At 37.5% G+C, this 19,060-nt stretch overlaps 1 protein-coding gene across 44 annotated transcripts in view; it reads left to right on the top strand.

Moving 5' to 3' along the window:
• The window catches only part of NRCAM (neuronal cell adhesion molecule), a 314,284-nt gene that overhangs the window by 216,226 nt on the left and 78,998 nt on the right, over positions 1 to 19,060 (top strand). For 21 of the 44 annotated variants that reach the window (XM_054559664.2, XM_054559661.2, XM_054559665.2 and 18 more), the window contains 7 exons: positions 1,926 to 1,943; positions 5,006 to 5,111; positions 7,166 to 7,362; positions 8,547 to 8,669; positions 13,337 to 13,507; positions 14,015 to 14,071; positions 15,864 to 15,975. In XM_054559664.2, the coding sequence (XP_054415639.1) occupies positions 1,926 to 1,943; positions 5,006 to 5,111; positions 7,166 to 7,362; positions 8,547 to 8,669; positions 13,337 to 13,507; positions 14,015 to 14,071; positions 15,864 to 15,975 (784 nt within the window). The remainder of the gene's footprint in view (positions 1 to 1,925; positions 1,944 to 5,005; positions 5,112 to 7,165; positions 7,363 to 8,546; positions 8,670 to 13,336; positions 13,508 to 14,014; positions 14,072 to 15,863; positions 15,976 to 19,060) is intronic. The other 23 variants (XM_002818345.6, XM_054559675.2, XM_063726131.1 and 20 more) reach the window with 3 other exon arrangements.

Below are 19,060 nucleotides of genomic sequence, written 5' to 3'. Positions count from 1 at the left end.
GGGATGGCCTGAGAAGGATTGAGTTGTGCAGGCTGCCTGATCTTCCCAACAGGCGGCTCTTTAGAGAAGCAGTCCTGCAAGAAAACTATATGAGCCACTTTAAAATGATCATGGAGACCTCCCCACTCATCCCCTCACCACTTTACTCTTGCCCGTCATATGCTGAGGGTGGTCTGCAAAGATGAGGGGAGGCTCCTTCTGCCAACTCCATGCCCCTCGGAATCCCTAAACCACCCCAGAATTCATTTCTCTTGATTCAGACAAGATGCATCTCACTTTCCAATTTTGAATCTTAAATATAAGTCTAGAACTAGGAAAAGTATCTTATCTAGAGCCTAACAAATAGTCTTATTTGGTTTAAACAATGTGGTCAAATGCCAAAATGCAACTGCTGAAAATACAAGTAATATGCAAAAACACTAAAATGGAGCAAACAACAGCTACTGTATTCGCCCTCCGTTTTCCTAGTAGTAAATATATACTGTGCTCTCCCTGCTCTGGGTGGCCTGTTTGTGAAAAATAAAGATAATGCTAAGTTCCACCCGGTCACTTTTCCTGCAAATGGAAAGCAAAATTTCAAACCTGGACAATTACTGTACTTCAGAATCGATTTCTCCTTTATCCCTCATCTGCATGACCTCTTAGAAGCCATTAGCTTCCTGAATAGAATATCTGTTTGGCAAGCTTTCCAAGGTGCAAGGAAGATAGCACTTTCCTGGGGCTATTCAATTGTTGGGATGTCATTTTTATTTATTTATTATTATTATTATTGCCATAGAGGTTGCAACTGCCAGTGGGAAGACATTAAGAAGAGATGTGGTTTGTCCCACACTTGGTTGACTTTTTGCTGTGCTTCTATAAAGTTCAATAAAATGCAATGCTTTTCTTATTTAAAAAAAAATTCATCCAGTGACCTTAATTTCAATTTTCAAAAAAATATACAATTGCTTAAGCCCATTGGAGTGGGAATGCCTAAGTAAGCATTTGCCCTGACAGATACACAGGAGGGAAAGAAAAGCATTTGAGAGAAATGCTTTTGCTCTCTCTCATATTAAATATATCCCCCCTTAATCTGACTGTTCAATCTGTCAAGCAGAGGGAAACAGTTACCTATGGCTAACTCAATTATCACTGCTAATGGAGAAGAGGCATAACCATGATGAAAAGAAAGTCACAGAAAAACTCAGGTGTTCCTACATTAACCTTTGCAGGTAGTAACAACAGACAGCGCTGTGGAATGATTTGAATTGCATGCTAATGTAATTTCTTCCCTGCCCCTATTTCTTACATCGTTTCTCTACTACATGAACAGCTCCTTGGTGTGGGCACCAGCAACCCCTGAGTGATTGAGAAATTATGAAGCAGAAATCTGCTAACAGTCTAAAAAGTTCAATTAATGACTTTGGAGATTAACCGTAGAAATATAAAAATCTAAAATTAGTGTTGGACTTGGCTTGCATGGAGCATTATCACTGTAGCAATGTCCCATTGTTAGGTATTATTACCATATGCATAGTGATGTCTGGGATAATGTGACCAGACACTACACAGTATGTGACAACTCAAATTAATTGTAGGTTTCAGCTATTTTTCAAATTGAACATAATTACTTATCCAGCACAACATATATGGAATGGAATTCACCATTCCTATTCCTGGAAGAACTCTTTTTTGCCTACAGCATTGCTTTTGTTCTTCCATATGTTTATGTGGGAAAGCTGCTGCAAGATTAAAGGAAACCGTTAATGCAAATTTCTTCGTCTTGCAACTTCACAAATTCAACCTTCACTATACAGGTTTTCTTAGATCAAATCAAACAGACAAGATGTCCCTTTATCTTCAGAGTTCTAACGTTCTTATTATTAACGTCTAATTTTCTTTAATCCTCTTTGCCCACTTACCTGCTGATATTGATGGGGAAAAAGCAAAACTTCTTGAAGACTGTAAGTGTCCTTCTATAAATTACTAGGCAGTGTGAAAATGTGACCATGTCTTTGCTTTTTGAATTAATATTGTGATTTAAATGCACAATTTCATGTTTTGTGACCTTTGTCTTTCTAAGCATGTGTGTTTACTCTAGCTAAACATTGTATTTCAATACCAAGAAGCAGTTGTAATGTATTATCTGCATGAATTCTGAAAACTTGGCTATTACTCTTTCTTTTACCAGTGTGCTGCTCTACTAACTTCCAAGCTTTATTCACATCTGATGTAACTCAATGAGAAAATTCTCAAAATTTAGAGAGAATGCTCATCTGTTATAAAGGCTAATTAATGCTTTCTGGAACAAAGATAGGTCTTTTCGTGTCTTTTAGAAGGTGGGTGCAGGCAAAAGCTTTACACAAGATGGCAGCTATATGTCCTTTTATGCTTCTTTAGCCTTCATGACTATGTAGACTAGTATTTCTAGGTGCCATCAGTAGACTAACCCAGCGAATTTGAATCTTGTCTTGAAGTGGACAAAAGATAAGCAGCTCCCACTCACATAGTTTTTGAGTGGCTTGCTCTAAGCAAAACTTTCCACTGCCTTTGACAGTTAGGTGGCATTTATCACCTAGTTTAAAAATAGTCAATTTTCAGGCATTTGATAATTTCCTTTGATGTTAGATTAACCAGGAAAATTACGTAAAATCACTTTTTTTCTTACTGCTGAAAAGCATTTGTTAATTAGCAGGTGACCCAAGCACTGTTTAAGGAGGTATATCCAGACAGTAAACTCCTGGCAGTTAGGAGTGACATCTGAGCCAGCTCTGCTGCAGACCTGTGAATAGAAGCTCTGCCTTTGAAGCCACCAGATTTGCACCTGTGTCACTCCCAGAAAAGCACAAGGAATTGAACTGAGTTGCTCCTAAGAGTCCCCTCCCCCACTCCCTATGGCCACTATTCCTTGGATGTGGAATTCCAGGCTTCCTTCCATTATCCCAAATTCTATATACTCCCAGAGCCTGAAGGATCATTCAAAGGTGAATCTGGTCCAAATAAAAATGATTATGATAATAATTTTAAAATAGCTGATGTTATTGAACAATTATAGCATTGGTATAAACTGAGAATTTTATAGAAATTATTTTCTTAATCCTGCTAGCTATCCTAGGTGGTAGATACTACTTTTAAACTTTATTTTTCCTCTCAGGAAACTAGGACTTATAGAAGTTAAGAAATTGGCTTGAAATCGCACAGCTAGTAAGAAACAGACTAGTGCTTAACAATCAGGCCACGTTGGAAACTGACAAAGCTAGAAAAATGAGGATTCCATATGCATGACGGAGGTGGGAAGGGCAGCTGGAAAGACAAGGAGGGGGATGGGATATTCCAAAGGGAAGGGAAACTGACACTGCCCAGTACCCTGCATATAATAGTACACAATAAATGATAACAGTAATGAGGCTAGCTTTTGATTTGTACTTTAGCTGTTATTTGAATATTTAGTAAAAGATGTCTTGTGGGTGGCAATAAGACTAGAAGACAAGACAAGAGGACACAACCGGGTTTATAGATTTGTAAGACTGAAGATGTGGAGGTGATACATTTAGCTCTAGCAACAGTTAACCACAAGAGAGACAAGAACAGTGGGCGGTTACTGAGCTTTGAGAAATGTTTGGTTGGCAAGTGGAAGAAGTTTCACAAAGGAAGCAGAGGTATGGGCAGAGAGGAAAGGGAAGATCCAGAAGATGAAAAACTTAAATGAGCCAGAATGTCAAATGCAGCAGGAAAGGAAAGAACAGTGAGAATCCAAGAGAGGGCCTTGGGGGAATTTCCCAGATGCAGAGGAAAGGTGCTGTGGTATGGCCACTGCATTGCACAGCTCCAGGGGTGCCAAGCACATTGTCGTCTGCCTCAGGACTTTTCAGCCTCAGCACTATGGACGTTTGAGACCAGATAAGTCTTTGTTGTGTGGAATTGTCCTGTACATTGTTAGATGCTCAGCCACATCCCTGGCCTCTATCTACAAGACGCCGCTATCACCACCACCCCTGTCGAAAGCATTGAAATGGCCTCCAGATATGGCCAAATGTCCCTGGAAGGGTAGAGACAAATTGCCCCTGGTTGAGAACCACTGGTCTATGTAAACAGCTCTCCATGGAGTTGTGCAAGCAGTGGCTTCTTACCAGGAGCCAGTTGAGAGAGTTTAGGTCTCTGCTTTGTGCCTTCCTAGTCAAGCCATTTTGCTGCCCTGAGTAAGAAAAAAAGAGATTGTAAAAAATTATTCTTTAGTCCCTTCCTGTCATAACACTAATTCTGATCTCACAAGAAGAAGGATCTTAGAACGACTTGAAGAGCATTAGTGGTCCAGATACAGCTTTCTTCGGATTAGATTGTTCTGGGTCAGAACAGTTTCCCCAAAGGATTTGATAATAAAAGATCAGATAACACTTTGAAGAGTAAATGGGAACACTGTCTCCTAGGACAGAGAACTTCCTCAATTCCATTTATCTTCTAAATAAGACTCTTTTATCTTTGTTCCTAATTCACTTACCTCCTGGCTCTGATAAGAGATGTCACATCTCCAATTTAACAGTCTGTTTAATATTAACTTCTCAAATGTGTTTGTTCCCAACGTATATTGATTTATATGAGCACACACTAATGACCTAAGTCTGTTACTCTTTCTTAAGAAAGATGCAAATTTCTCATAACTTAAATTCCTTTGAAAAACATCATTTGAACCAAAGGAATCAAAAGAATTTCTCATTGTTACATCAGAAAAGAAACTGTCTTAATATTAGGCTTGTATTGATAATTATTTCCCCAAACTTTTAGTGTGGGAAAATGGACTTTGCAAGTGCACATAGTTACCAAAAGAAAGTTAAACCTTGACTTCGCAGTTTTAGCAGACCTTTAGCAGAAAAATCTACTGAAGTATGTGCTGCTACACTAGAAATTACTAAAAATACTTGAAGCATATTTAGTCTAAGGTAAGTGATTTTGATACAGGAAAAAATGGCTACTACTATGATTTTAAATGATTTATTTTTTTTACATGTTTTTTTTTTCTACAATTAAGTGGTACAACCTCCAACCATCACCCAACAGTCTCCAAAAGATTACATTATTGACCCTCGGGAGAATATTGTAATCCAGTGTGAGGCCAAAGGGAAACCGCCCCCAAGGTGAGTGTGCATTCTGCTTTGTTATAGTACTGAGAATAAATCAGGAAATCTCTCTGAATAGAGAAATATGTTTGGGAATTTCCATCAAACAAGGCAGGCTATGTAGAGCACTTCCTTTTTTAGCTGGATATTTCTCACTGTGACTCCCTAGATTGCCCTTTGGTTCATCTATCTCAGCCCATTTCAGCTCTTCAAAGATACTGAAGAGGACTTGGGTCCTGCATATCCCTAAAGTCTCACCTGTAGGTATATTGTTTTGTCTCTCTGCTTAATTAGAGCCTGTTTTTTCTTCTTGAAAACCCAGATTATTGCACTTCCGTGCCCGTGCTTTTCTGCAAAATGCTTATAAATTGTGAGGAGTTATGGAAAGAGCCTTTTGATTCTTGTTTTGATACTAATGGCCATAAGGCACAGGCACATCCCTTTTCTCTGGGCTTTAATTTCCTCATCTATAAAGAGGTTGAATTTGATGACTTCCAAGATCTCTGCTGTCTCTATAGCAGTTTATAAAATAGTCTTAAATGGTTTCCCAAACTTGGCAGAGTTCAGTCGTGAGAATTCATGCCATTTGGATCTTGCATAGCATTTTAGATCACCGCAAAGCATTTTAGAGTTGGGAGAGATATTAGAGATAACCCAGTCCAACCCAATACATTTTATAGATGGGAAACTGATGCCTGGTAATGCTAAGTAACTTATTCAAGGCCCCACAGTGGATGATCTGTAACTTGTCCAGTCATATATTGAAGTTTTGGAGAGTTGGGTTATTGTTATTAAAATGTAATATGGATTTTTAAGTAATAAAGTAGTGAAAGTTTCTGGTTATTTTATTTCCAAGTTTGTCTATTACAGACCTTATTAAATTATCACAAACTGGCCCCTGAGAAAAATTAACTGGGACTGAATATGTACTATGTCAAAACTTTCAGCAAAGGTTTGCTTCAAAATAATATATTTGGCTATGTTAATGGAAAGCCTCTCTCACAGAAGGCCTGATGTGGTATCCCTTGATGAGGTTTCCTTTCAGTTTCACAATTAATGCCTTCTGTAACTCACTATAAAACAGGATTTATCCTCTTCAGCACTATTGATATATGGAGGGTGATAATATTTTGTTTGGGGGTGGAAGTGTCCTGTGCATTGTAGGATATTTGGCAGCATCCCTGGCCCCTGCCCACAAGATGCCAGTAGCATCCACACCACCAGTTTCTGCCCTGGTTATGACAACAACTGCTATAAAGATAAGCAGTGGGAAGGGAAATCCAAGTGACTCTGGAAAACACTGTGACGTTTAGAGATTTGTACCTTTGTATGAGCATGGCCGTCATTGATTTGTGACTAGTTGTAAAGTATTTAATTACATGAGCACTGTGACTTTTATATAAGTCAATCTTTTATAAAAATAAAATGGAGAAAGAGGGATCTCAGTTGACAATTGGGCATAACTCCCAAGGGATTCTCAAAATCATCTCTAGAATTAAAAATTCCCAAAATGTGTTTTATGTAGAGTTACTATTTTTAATAAGCAACATTTAAGACACTCTGGAACTTATGTCTCTTAACCTCCTCCCAACCTACACTTCACAATTTGGTAACTTGAAATTTGTCTGATCAATTTTCGTCATATATAAATAGTACTTGCAGAGGTCTTGTCACATTTCAGCCCCAAGCAAATTTTTATAGACAGGTTATCAACTCTGTGAACAATGGAGTTTACAGTAAAAATCCTAATAAAGCTCTAAGAGAGTGTACCTGGGAGACCTGTTCCCTCTATTTTCTTAGAAAAATGACAGGCAATTTGTGTGCATGATTTCTTTATTGAGTCAAATTTGGGCTAGTTCTAAAGAAGACAGGTACCTTAAAATGTATAGCCTGCCCTTTTTTCCCAGGTCGTGATTCAATGAAACATTTTAGATATGAGGGCTTATTGCTCTCTTATTGAATATTAAAATCTAGTAATTATTTCTAGAAACCCATAAAACTCCTAGGAATTTGTTAAGGTAATCCCATTTTTCTGGACCATTAATACACTTAATGCTTTGTGTGTTGGGCAGCTTTTCCTGGACCCGTAATGGGACTCATTTTGACATCGATAAAGATCCTCTGGTCACCATGAAGCCTGGCACAGGAACACTCATAATTAACATCATGAGCGAAGGGAAAGCCGAGACCTACGAAGGAGTCTATCAGTGTACAGCAAGGAACGAACGCGGAGCTGCAGTTTCTAATAACATTGTTGTCCGCCCATCCCGTAAGTGGAAACTTGTCAACCAACATAACCCTTTTTAAAGTATTTCTCCAAGACTCAGCTTCTGTGACATCATCCAAATACTATTCAAGAAAGCAGTGGCATTGCTTCCAATATTCTGACTTTGTTTTGCATGAAAATTATTGCTCCTTTCCACCTTACCCTAGGAAGCTCCTTAGTCCAATGCTTTATCAATCCAATGTTATCTTTTACACAAGTCCTGTGTAAGATATCGGGGTTAAAAAAAAAAAAGTGTTTCTTCCCTGAGTTCATCTAATTATTTATTTCTTATATATCTCCTGTAAAAGTGAAATTCCTACAGCCAAATGGAAAGAAATTCAGTATGATATGGGTGATCAAGGTCTAAATGCTATTTCTTTAAACATTTTTGTTTCAAAATTTTACTGGAAGTGGAGTGTCCTCACTACCTTTATATTATTAAGGCTCTTTTTGCAATGGTTAGTACCAAAATCTTCTCAAAAACCTTAAGAGCATGTATTTAAATAACAGTCACATTTTTCAGTTCTGGTCATTTTTAAAAAATTATTACATGTATAATACATGTTCATTGTAGAAAAACTAATTATAAATAAACAAAAAAGAAATTTAAAAACTGTTCATGAATCCTTCCATTCAAGGAAATAACTACTGCTCAAATATTCTTTCTGTTTTTTCCTAGGCAGATATGTATGTATGTGTTTAAAACCAGCTCATTTTCTGAAATACTATCTTACAACCTTTTCTGACTTATTGACATATCATGTATATTCCCATAGCGATCTTATAAATAAGTGTACTTATATAATACTCTATGGTATTCAAAGGTGTAGATGTATAATTCTTTATTTAACAAATCTTTTTACATTTAAATGTTTTTCATTCTTTTGTGAAGAACATGCTTGTGTCAAAACTGTTTGTCTTCCTGATGATGTATTTAGTATAAATTCTCAGCTGTGGAATCACTGACTGAGAATTTATACTATCAGTGGCAATACATGAGAATTGTCATTTTTTAAATTTTTACTTTTTTTCTTTTAACATTGTATTTAAAAATATTTTCTCATTAATTTAGTGTACATAAATTACAAATTATTTCTCCAAAAGTTCAGTTTGCCTTTATTTGTAGTGCTTTCTTTTTGTACTTTTCAATGCAGAAATAACTGAGAAGTTATTTTTTTATTTAATAGGATCACCACTGTGGACCAAAGAAAAACTTGAACCAATCACACTTCAAAGTGGCCAGTCTTTAGTACTTCCCTGCAGACCCCCAATTGGATTACCACCACCTATAATATTTTGGATGGATAATTGTAAGTTTTGATAATATGAACTTTCTTTCTTTAAAAGTCTTAGGATTGTTTACAGTCATAATACATTATTACCTCTTGTGATTCATAAAATGTTTTAGAGATAGGAGAATAGCTGCTCTTCAAAATAAATAACGTGTCGTCTCATTCACTCACTCAATTTTATTGGACATTTACTATGTGCCTTGCTTATATTCTTTGCAGTGGGAGGGAATGGGAGTGGGGAAGGAAGCAGATGATAAATGCAATAAGTACATTTAGAAAATCTGTGTTTGTTGGCAATAAGTTCTATGAAAAAAAAATAAAGCAGAGTTTTGAGCAGAGACCTAAGGAAATGAGAGAGCAAGCCATCCCCCTAAATATCTGAGTAGAAAGGGAACACTAGTGCTAGCCCCTAAAGAAGGAGCATCCCTGCTGTGTGTAAAAATAAAAGCAAGGAGGCCAAGGTGGCCAGACTAATGAACTAATGAAGGAGCCAAGGGGGAGGGTGATGGACAAGGTGAGAAAGGTCACAGGGACTCAATGGAAAGGACTTTGGCTTTAGCTTGGAATGAAGTAGGGAAATGTTGAAGGAGTGACTTTATCTGAAATAAAATAAGTAGTAACAGTATCACTTCAGTTGATGTGTAGAGAATATAGCAGAGAAAAGAGAGAGTAGAGAGACTGTTGGGGCCACTGCTGTAATCTAGATGAAATTTGTTGGTGACTTGGACTTGAGTGGTAGCAGCAGAATGGGTAAGAAATGGTAAGACTCTGGAAATATTTTGTGGGTCAAGCCTCCAGGATTTACTGGGGTGGGGGTGGGAGCATGAGAGAGAGGAATAAAGGATAACTACCTTTGGAGAGTGAACAACTCCAAAATGATAAAATGGAATTGCCATTCCCAGAAACCCATGGCAGGGAGGAAATCAAGCTGTTGGGGATATGCTATGTTTCCGTTGGTTTTTTTAATCCCCAGCAATAGCTAATAGTTATTGGGCCTTTACCAAGTGTCAGGCCTTTTACTAAGGGCTTAACATGGGTTATTTCATTAATTTTTACAACAACCCTATGAGGCATGTCCAATTATTTTTTCCACTTTCCAGATGAGGAAACCAAGGCAGAGATAATGAAGCTATTCATTAGGCAGTTTCAAACTTGTCTACCCCTGTTTCTGTCCTCAAGGGCATGTTTGTTGCTCTGCCTCTTCCACCCTCCAAAATTTCCTGTGCTAATAGGTCAGCATGTTACCTTAGAGGGAGCACATGGTTCTACTTGGAGACTAAGAAACCAGAGTTTGGGATGTGAGAGGCCTGTAAGATATTTCATGGCAAGACACCAGCAAGAGTCAGAGATACCTAGGTCAGAAGGAGGATTCCAGGCTATGATCAGCAGTGTTTGAAACCTTAGTGCGTAAGTCCTGCCTAGAGGTCTGGGCTAGATGAGAGGATCTGGGAAGCAGGAAAGCAGAGTCTGGGAGACTGAGACCAGGAGCCCTCCAGAGGTGAAGAACTCACGGAGAAATCAGCAAAGCAGATGAGAAGAAGCAGTCACTGAAGGAAAAAAGGAACAAAGAGAGTGGTGTCCCCAGGGACAAGGTGAAGAATGTGTGTCAAAAAGATGGGATAACCAGGCAGGGTGGCTGACACTGTAATCCCAGCTAATTGAGAGGCTGGGATGGGAGGACTGCTTCAGCTCAGGAGTTCAAGGCTGCAGTGAGCTGCAATCACATCACTGTAGTTCAGCCTCAGCATCAGAGTGAGACACCATCCCTAAAATAAATAATGATAATAATTTTAGAAATTGTTTTTGAAAGACACAATAATCAGCTGTTTCAAATGCTGCTGAAGGATCAGATAATATGAGAACTAAAAAATGACTACTGAATTTGACACCTTGGAGGTTCCTGGTAACCCTGTTAATAGTCTTTTAGGTGGAATGGTGGGAATGAATTAAAAGTATCTGTAGGAAATACATTCTATTTTCAGTGACCTGATTGTGCACTCACAAGACATATACATTACTAAAGAGAAAATTTGCCTCTAACATTTAATCTGCATTTTTAATTTTTTAATTTAATTTTTTTAAAATTTTACTTTAAGTTCTGGAATGCATTTTGGCTCTCCTTATATGAAAGCACTCAGAGAAAGTAAAGTAACACAAAGAAATAAAAAACAAATATATAGCTAAATAAATCTAGTCTTTTACAGATTTTGCAAAAATAAGTAGTAAGCCAAATGTAAATAAGTAATTTATGGCTTTAAGAATAACGCTCTCCAAATGCCACTGCCAAAATAGGGCTCAGTATTTGGTACTTGGTTCTTATTCAGAAATAATGACCTTTTTGCTTAATAAAGAGACATATCACATGTAAAGTCTCAGAGTCATCTGAATACATAACTAATTTTTCCACTCACATGCATTCTAGGCTGTTGGTGAAGCATCTGACATTTCAAATGGAATTGCACCTGCAATGTGAGAAAAAAATTAGATCTATATAGCATACTTCTTGCAAGATGACATTAAGTTATTCCTATCTGCATACATTTTTTTTCAAGTGCAATGCAAAATGCCACCACCCTCATGAAGTCCCATTTCCTAACATTTGGTCTGCCAACACCCTTCAATTTATTATTTTATTATTACAGCAGGAGAAACAGAGGACAAGAAATGTTTTTGTCTTTAACTCTTTGTTAAACAAAATGTACCTAAATCTTCTCAGGTTTTTTTTTTTTTTTTTTTTTTTTTTTTAATAGATGGAGTCTCGCTCTGTCACCCAGGCTGGAGTGCAGTGGCACAATCTCAGCTCACTGCAGCCTCCGCCTCCCGGGTTCAGGTGATTCTCCTGCCTCAGCCTCCCGAGTAGCTGGGATTACAGGTGCACACCACCACACCTGGCTAATTTTCATATTTTTAGTAGAGACAGGGTTTTGCCGTGTTGGCCATACTGGTCTTGAACTCCTGACCTCAGGAGATCCACCCACCTTGGCCTCCCAAAATGCTGAGATTACAGACATTAGCCACCAAGCCCAGCTTGAGTTATTGTTAAAACAGCCCTTTTCCTGGGAACTAATGGCTTAAAACCATAAATTTGCAACCACCAGCCAAACCCCCATCTTGACCAATAATTTGATTAACATGATGAACCGATGTTCTTTCTTTGAAGCTCTGCCTCCACATTATCCTGCCTTTTCCTGCCTGAGGGAGCTCCAGACTTTTAACCATAATTTTGCATTTCGTGAAATGTTAGATCAAGCATCTGCTATAGGAGGAGCAGAACTGCTTGACTCACACTGGAAAAACCCTGCCAGGAGACATAGTGGCCTGAGGCCACTGGGATGTGCAACTTTTTTCAGTTCTGTCACCTCACAGAACTGAAGAACTCTTACAGTTAAGGCTCTGTGGACTAAGTCAGGAGCTTCAGGAGTCCATTAGCTGGCTAAGTGTGAACTCACACACAGATCAGTCGTTCCACCTCCCTGCATCCTTCATCCACTTAGAAAATCTTCCCTCTAAATAAGTTCTGATACTATTGCACAGTAGAGTGACTGTGGCTAACAGTAATGCATTGCATATTTCAAATAGCTGGAAGAGAGGATTTTGAACGTTTTCACAACAAAGAAATTGTAACTGTCTAAGGTGATGGATATGCTAATTACCATGATTTGATCATTACACAATGTATATGTATATTGAAATATCACATTGTACCCCACAAATATGTACAGTTTATTGTGTGTCCATAAAAGATAAAGAAAATCCTCCTGCCTAAGGCAAGATAGTTCCTTAACTGGACCTAAGGGGAAGTACTAATAAATTATTATGCTTGACACTGGAAAGTCAGAGTGCTGATGGTTACTCACTTAATCCTTCAGTGCACATTTAAAGGAGCCCCGTGAAGGGCCAGGCACTGTTCCAGTGGACAAAACAGATGAAAGTGTTCACTGTCCTGGAGCTTAAATTCTAGTGCAGGAAACAGGCAATAAGTCATACGTATGATGAGTAAATATGTAATATGCCAGAAGGTGATAAGTAATTCAGAAAAGAATTGTAGAGGAGGTGGAGGAACTGGGCTTAGGAGGCTTGTGAGGGGCAGGTTGCAGCATTAAATAAATAGTGTCATCATTGCACCCAGTTACTGTCAGCTGGCCATTTGCTGCCTGATTCTTCAACTGGATGATGACCTCAGACAGGGCTGGGACTCTGGCATGCCCAGTGCCTAGCACAGGACCCAGCTCACCGTTAGACGCTCTCCAAGTATTTAGTTTCCAAACGTTGTGTGTAGATGCAACCCATGTTAACAATTTTAGAAGCTTCCTTAATGATTTTCTAAGATACATGTGTATGTGTACTTAACAGTTAGGGACTCATTTAGATATTAGGAAAAGTCACGCCAACTTTTTGTAAAACGTATTTTGTTTACATTTGCTCAATAAAAGATTTCACTGTATAACTCTAATCTCACCTCTGTCCCCACCCCAGAGAAGTTACTGTCAGGGAAGTAGAGTTAGAGTTTTAGTGTGTTATATATATTTTTTTACAGTTATTTGCTTTTACCCAAAGAGCTATACAGAGAAAAAATATATTCAAATGAAGTTCACAGACCTGTTAGTAGATACATTTATCTTGCTAATTTGGAGGCTAGCCACTTTATGATGGAATAATCCGGATATCTCGCTGCCTTTCTCCAGCCTTTCAAAGACTTCCACAAAGTGAGAGAGTTTCTCAAGGTCTGAATGGGGACCTTTATTTTTCCAATGTCCTCCCAGAGGACACCCGCGAAGACTATATCTGTTATGCCAGATTTAATCATACTCAAACCATACAGCAGAAGCAACCTATTTCTGTGAAGGTGATTTCAGGTAAGAGTTCAGCTTCCCACATCTCCCCTTCAATGACATTTACAAATATGTGCAAAATATAGAAACTATTATATACTACTGACTTTGAAGTAAACAGGTTCATTATCAGGAAACCACCCATGAATGCTCACTAAAGTGTTGGCATATATGTTATAAAGATTGTGCATACCCTAAATACTGGATTTTACATTTCTTGCTTTTATTGTCATGACTGGTTCCGTGATAACCTTCTGAACCACCTGGTGTTCTGAGCATTTGTGTGTGCTTTATGCTCCACAGTGCCTCTTATTGGCAGTCCTGCAGCTTAAGTTAAATGTCTGCATATTCCTGGTTGGGGGTGGCTGAGTAAATTAATGAGTTAGTCATGTACAATGTAAAGCACTGTTTTTACTTGATAGAAACAGCACTCGGTCAGGATAGCTGCATACGTTTGCTTTTATTGCCCAATACTTTTTGACCCTTCTCCCCTACTTTTGTGCCCTCTTCATAATATTCTGTTTATTTCAGTGGATGAATTGAATGACACTATAGCTGCTAATTTGAGTGACACTGAGTTTTATGGTGGTGAGTTATGGTGATTGTAACTGATATTCTCTCCTTCATTGTAGAATTTAGTTCACTAACTTCACCTCCATGGCTATTTAACCTTATTTCTTTATGAGATTTCTAGTTATATGTTTAATACCACGAGTATAAATGTATGTTTCTTATGAAATTTACCTATAAACTTTGAAGCATGCCACTAGAGCATTTTCCATGATGTATGTGTAATAATGAAACCTGTTGTAACTGTTTGCGTGTGAAGAACCATTTCACTGATTTGGAAAAACCTTTCACGTACGTTCAGAATTATGTTTTCCATGTTTTGTTCTGTTCCTAACTTTTCTGTGAACTAAGTAAGAGTTGGCAGGGTGCATTAACTTGCTAGAATAGTGACTCATCAAAGCTTTTAGCAACTAACATTAAGTGGATTTCATAGTAAATCATCACACTTGTCATTTGTTTTCATGTGACATTATCAATATAATTAGCAATAAGATTTCTCTCTCTGTTTTGTTTAAAAGCAAGTCACTGTCTTCAATGGAAGTAATCTTTTTAAAAGTAGAGCATTTACCTTCATTATTTTAGATAGAAATGAATTTGATTCCCTTAAGGGAAATGTTCTCAAGTAGAGTCTATGAATGAAAATAATGGGTTTTGGATAAAGGATCCTCTTAATTATCCGTAAGGCAGAATTTCTGCTGTATTAATTTTTCACCCTTGAGATATAAGTAAAAAACATTAAGTTCTCATCAGTGACCAAGATAGACACTCCACAACTGCTGCTTTCTGTTATTTTATTTGAATATACTCCTGAAAAATATGGGCCCCAAGACCATTCCCAAAGTGATTTTAGAGGAGTAAGTTTGCCCCCTACAGTCTCTAAATTCTTAGGAAAACTAATTTTTCTCAAGTAATACCTCTTCTGGCATTGAATTTTTTCTTCTGAGAAATGAGAATAATTCGTAGTATATTACCTTTTCATTAAATTTTTATAAGCATCAAGTAGATAATGCATTAAAGAGTTGAAAACCTTCAAGGGCTATAAAACCTTAAGATGATGTAATTTCTGCTCCAAGTTTTTCTAAGAAACCTTTAGAAGATAAGGCTATGTTTTGGAAAGGCCTCCATAAAAAAGAAGATGACCTGTATAACTATCCCTCAGATCTTTGACTTGGACCCTCTTTATTTTTTATTGAGGAAAATGATTTCCATTTATTTAACTCCACCATTATTCTTAATTTGTGGCATAATATTTGCAAGACCTCTGTCAGTAACTCTCTACTTTTGTTTTCCATAAGCCTTGCAGTTTGAGGATCTTAATATGATTAATCAGTGGTATTGGCTATAAAGTTGTCCCCACTGTAAACCAGAATACCCGTTCTATAACCATATCTTTATAAAAACCTAACATCTTTCAGAAGATAGACAGTTAATTTTTGCTTCGACCTAAGCACTAATCCTAAGGGAAATGTAGTTCGATAACATGATTTCCCTCTCCATGTCAACATTTTGAAAATTTTCTAACCCACAGAAAATTTGTAAAAACCTAACCCAAATTAAGGGAATATACAAAAGGAAAACAGTCCTTATTATTAGCGCTTATGCAACCAAAATTGTTTCTGTTCCTGGGTAACTGAGTAAGTGATGACTACTTACAACGCAGAGAGTGTGTATGTGTAGCTTAACAAATTTCACAATTAATGTTAAATAGCTTAAAAAGGGACTGGAATTTTAGACAGCTTTTTTGACAATGAAGTGTTTATAGAAATACATATTTATAAGTTGTAATGCATACTGATTTTCTTGTTTGCAGCTAAATCAAGTAGAGAGAGGCCACCAACATTTTTAACTCCAGAAGGCAATGCAAGTAACAAAGAGGAATTAAGAGGAAATGTGCTTTCACTGGAGTGCATTGCAGAAGGACTGTGAGTTAACACTTTCTGTCCTGAAGTACATTTCTTATAAAAATATAGTAGGTTGGTAGAGAGGGGTTAATAATATCATAGGAGGAGTCATTGTCTTCTACTAATTCTACCAAGCATCAAGAAAAATTTGGTAATTATTTCCAAAGTAGGCATATGAATCTCATATTATTGTTAAAATGTTTTGTTAATGTAATAGTAATCATATTGAAATAAGTCTCAGTAATCACCTTATGATTGTTGAAATATTAGGTCTCATATTATTGTTAAAATATTTTGTTAATGTAGTAGGATTATCTTAAAATAAGTATCAGTAATCACCTTGTGACTGCTATGATTATAATTAGAGTATATTATTTTGCTAGTTTGTAACTAGCCACCTCAAATTTAGTGGCTTAAAAATAATAGCTATTGATTACTGATCACTTGTCAAGAGGTCTACAGAGCAGTTGTCCTCCAACCAGCAAGGTTCAGCTAATTTCAGTTAAGCATGCTCATGCGTCTGTTAGGTGGCTCAGCAGTGGGTCCACTGCTCTTGGGGTCTACTGGCTGTTAACTGGGGCATCTGAGTTGATGGCCATAAGTTGCTAACATCTCTCTTGCAGTCTTGTCCTGGCTTATTCTCCTAGCAACAGACAACATGCACAGGGCCTGCCTCTTAAATCCTAGCCTCAGAACTAGCACACTGTCCCTTCACCTACTTCCTATTGGCAGGTCACAAGGCCAAGCCTAGATTCTTGGAAATAACTTATCTGTGCACACTTCAAAATTGAAGCTACCCCAGAACTGACGCGCCTTTGACAGGAGTTGCAGGGAGGCCTTGCCCAGATACAAAAGCAGCTGTGATGTTAGCTCTGTGTTGCAAGGAATTTCTATATAGTCCCTGTCTTCTGCCTGACACAGAGCAAACACCATTGGTATGGGCGCATCTGCTGAAAACCTGGAATAGAATCTCAGAAACATGCTGCCCTCACATGTGATCCCTGCTGTCCTTGACAGGCAACTCATTGGTCTTACATTCCTTCCTGAATCCAGGAAAACTTGACTTCAGGAGGCACGTGGAGGCCTCCGCTGGCCGAGGCAGGAAATCACACTATGCATTACTCAGCTCCTCAAGCTACGGAAAACTAGCAAAACCCCCTTTTAAAGATATGTCAAAACCCTCTATCTTCTGCTAGAATTAAGAAAAAAAACTTCTCCCAGTTTCCATCGTTATAGTGTAAGAGAGTGGCATAGTCTGCCAGCCTCCAACCTTTGGGAGCAGAAGGTACCTATTCTCACAGTTTAATGACTTATTTTCCCACAAATGATATATTTCATAAAAAACTAAAATATGGTTGGTATTTGGAAATTTCACAATACTCCCAAAAGAATTTTTAAAACTTTGGAGTGTTGTAAAACCAAGATTGGGACTCTATCACTTACGAACCAACCATCAGACTTATAGAATCAAAATATTTCTAATTCCTGACAATGGCTCCATACAGTAGCTGGCCTCCAAAACAATTCATGGCTTTTTCATAATTTCAAACTATGAAACTATGCTTCCATCTCCATCTCCTTCTTACCTTCATATCATCTGAGATGCAGATTAGTCTGACTATAAGAAAATATCAGTATGTTATCAGATTCCACATGTATATAGATTTTCAAAATCTACTTATTTTTATACTTACAGCATGTTTTAATTCTAGAAGCTATTTCATCAGATACATACACTCAGTTTATTTCTTACTTAACCAAACAAGCCAAACCAATATTATAATCAATTAATCCCACTTGCATTTCTTTTTTTTTTTTTTTTTGCTTGAACCATAATTTATTATTTCTCATGGTTCCATGTGATGACTGGGCTAAGCTTTTTTTAATTATTTTTTATTTTCCATAGGTTATTGGGGTACAGGTAGTGTTTGGTTACATGAGTAAGTTATTTAGTGGAGTAAGTTATTTAGTGGTGATTTGTGAGATTTTGGTGCACCCACCACCCGAACAATATACACTGCACCCTATTTGTAGTCTTTTATCCCTCAACACCCTCCCACCCTTCCCCCGAAGTCCCCAAAGTCCATTGTATTATTCTTATGCCTTTGTGTCCTCATAGCTTAGCTCCCACATATCAGTGAGAACATACAGTGTTTGGTTTTCCATTCCTGAGTTACTTCACTTAGAATATAGTCTCCATTCTCCTCCAGGTCACTGCAAATGCCATTAATTCATTCCTTTTTATGGCTGAGTAGTATTCCATCACATATATATATACCACAGTTTCTTTATCCACTTGTTGATTGATGGGCATTTGGGTTGGTTCCCTGATTTTGCAGTTGCAAACTGTGATGCTATAAACGTGTGTGTACAAATATCTTTTCTGTATAATGACTTCTTTTCCTCTGGGTAGATACCCAGTGGTGGGATTGCTGGATCAAATGGCAATTCTACTTTTGGTTCTTTAAGGAATCTCCACACTGTTTTCCATAGTGGCTGTACTAGTTTACATTCCCGCCAGCACTGTAGAAATGTTCCCTGATAACCGTATCCATGCCAACATCTCCTGTTTTTTTTATTTTTTGGTTATGACCATTCTTGCAGGAGTAAGGTGGTATCACATTGCGGTTTTGATTTGCATTTCCCTGATCATTAGTGATGTTGAGCATTTTTTCATGTTTGTTGGCCATTTGTGTATCTTCTTTTGAAAATTGTCTATTCATGTCCTTAGCCCACTTTTTGATGGGATTGTCTGTTTTTTTCTTGCTGATTTGTTTGAGTTTGTTGTAGATTCTGGATATTAGTCCTTTGTCAGATGTATAGATTGTGAAGATTTCCTCCCACTCTGTGGGTTATCTGTTTACTTTGCTGACTGTTGTTTTTGCCATGCAAAAGCTCTTTAATTTAATTAAGTCTCAGCTATTTATCTTTGTTTTTATTGCATTTGCTTTCAGGTTCTTGTTCATGAATTCCTTGCCTAATCCAATGTCTAGAAGGGGTTTTCCTATGATATTTTCTAGAATTTTTATAATTTCAGGTCTTAGATTTAAGTTCTTAATTCATCTTGAGTTGATTTTTATATAAGGTGAGAGGTGAAGATCCAGTT

Source organism: Pongo abelii, chromosome 6, assembly GCF_028885655.2.
Source record: "Pongo abelii isolate AG06213 chromosome 6, NHGRI_mPonAbe1-v2.0_pri, whole genome shotgun sequence".
NCBI classification, from domain to species: Eukaryota; Metazoa; Chordata; class Mammalia; order Primates; family Hominidae; genus Pongo; species Pongo abelii.
Note: the sequence above shows the minus strand (reverse complement) of the source record. Positions and strands in the feature narration are given on the sequence as shown.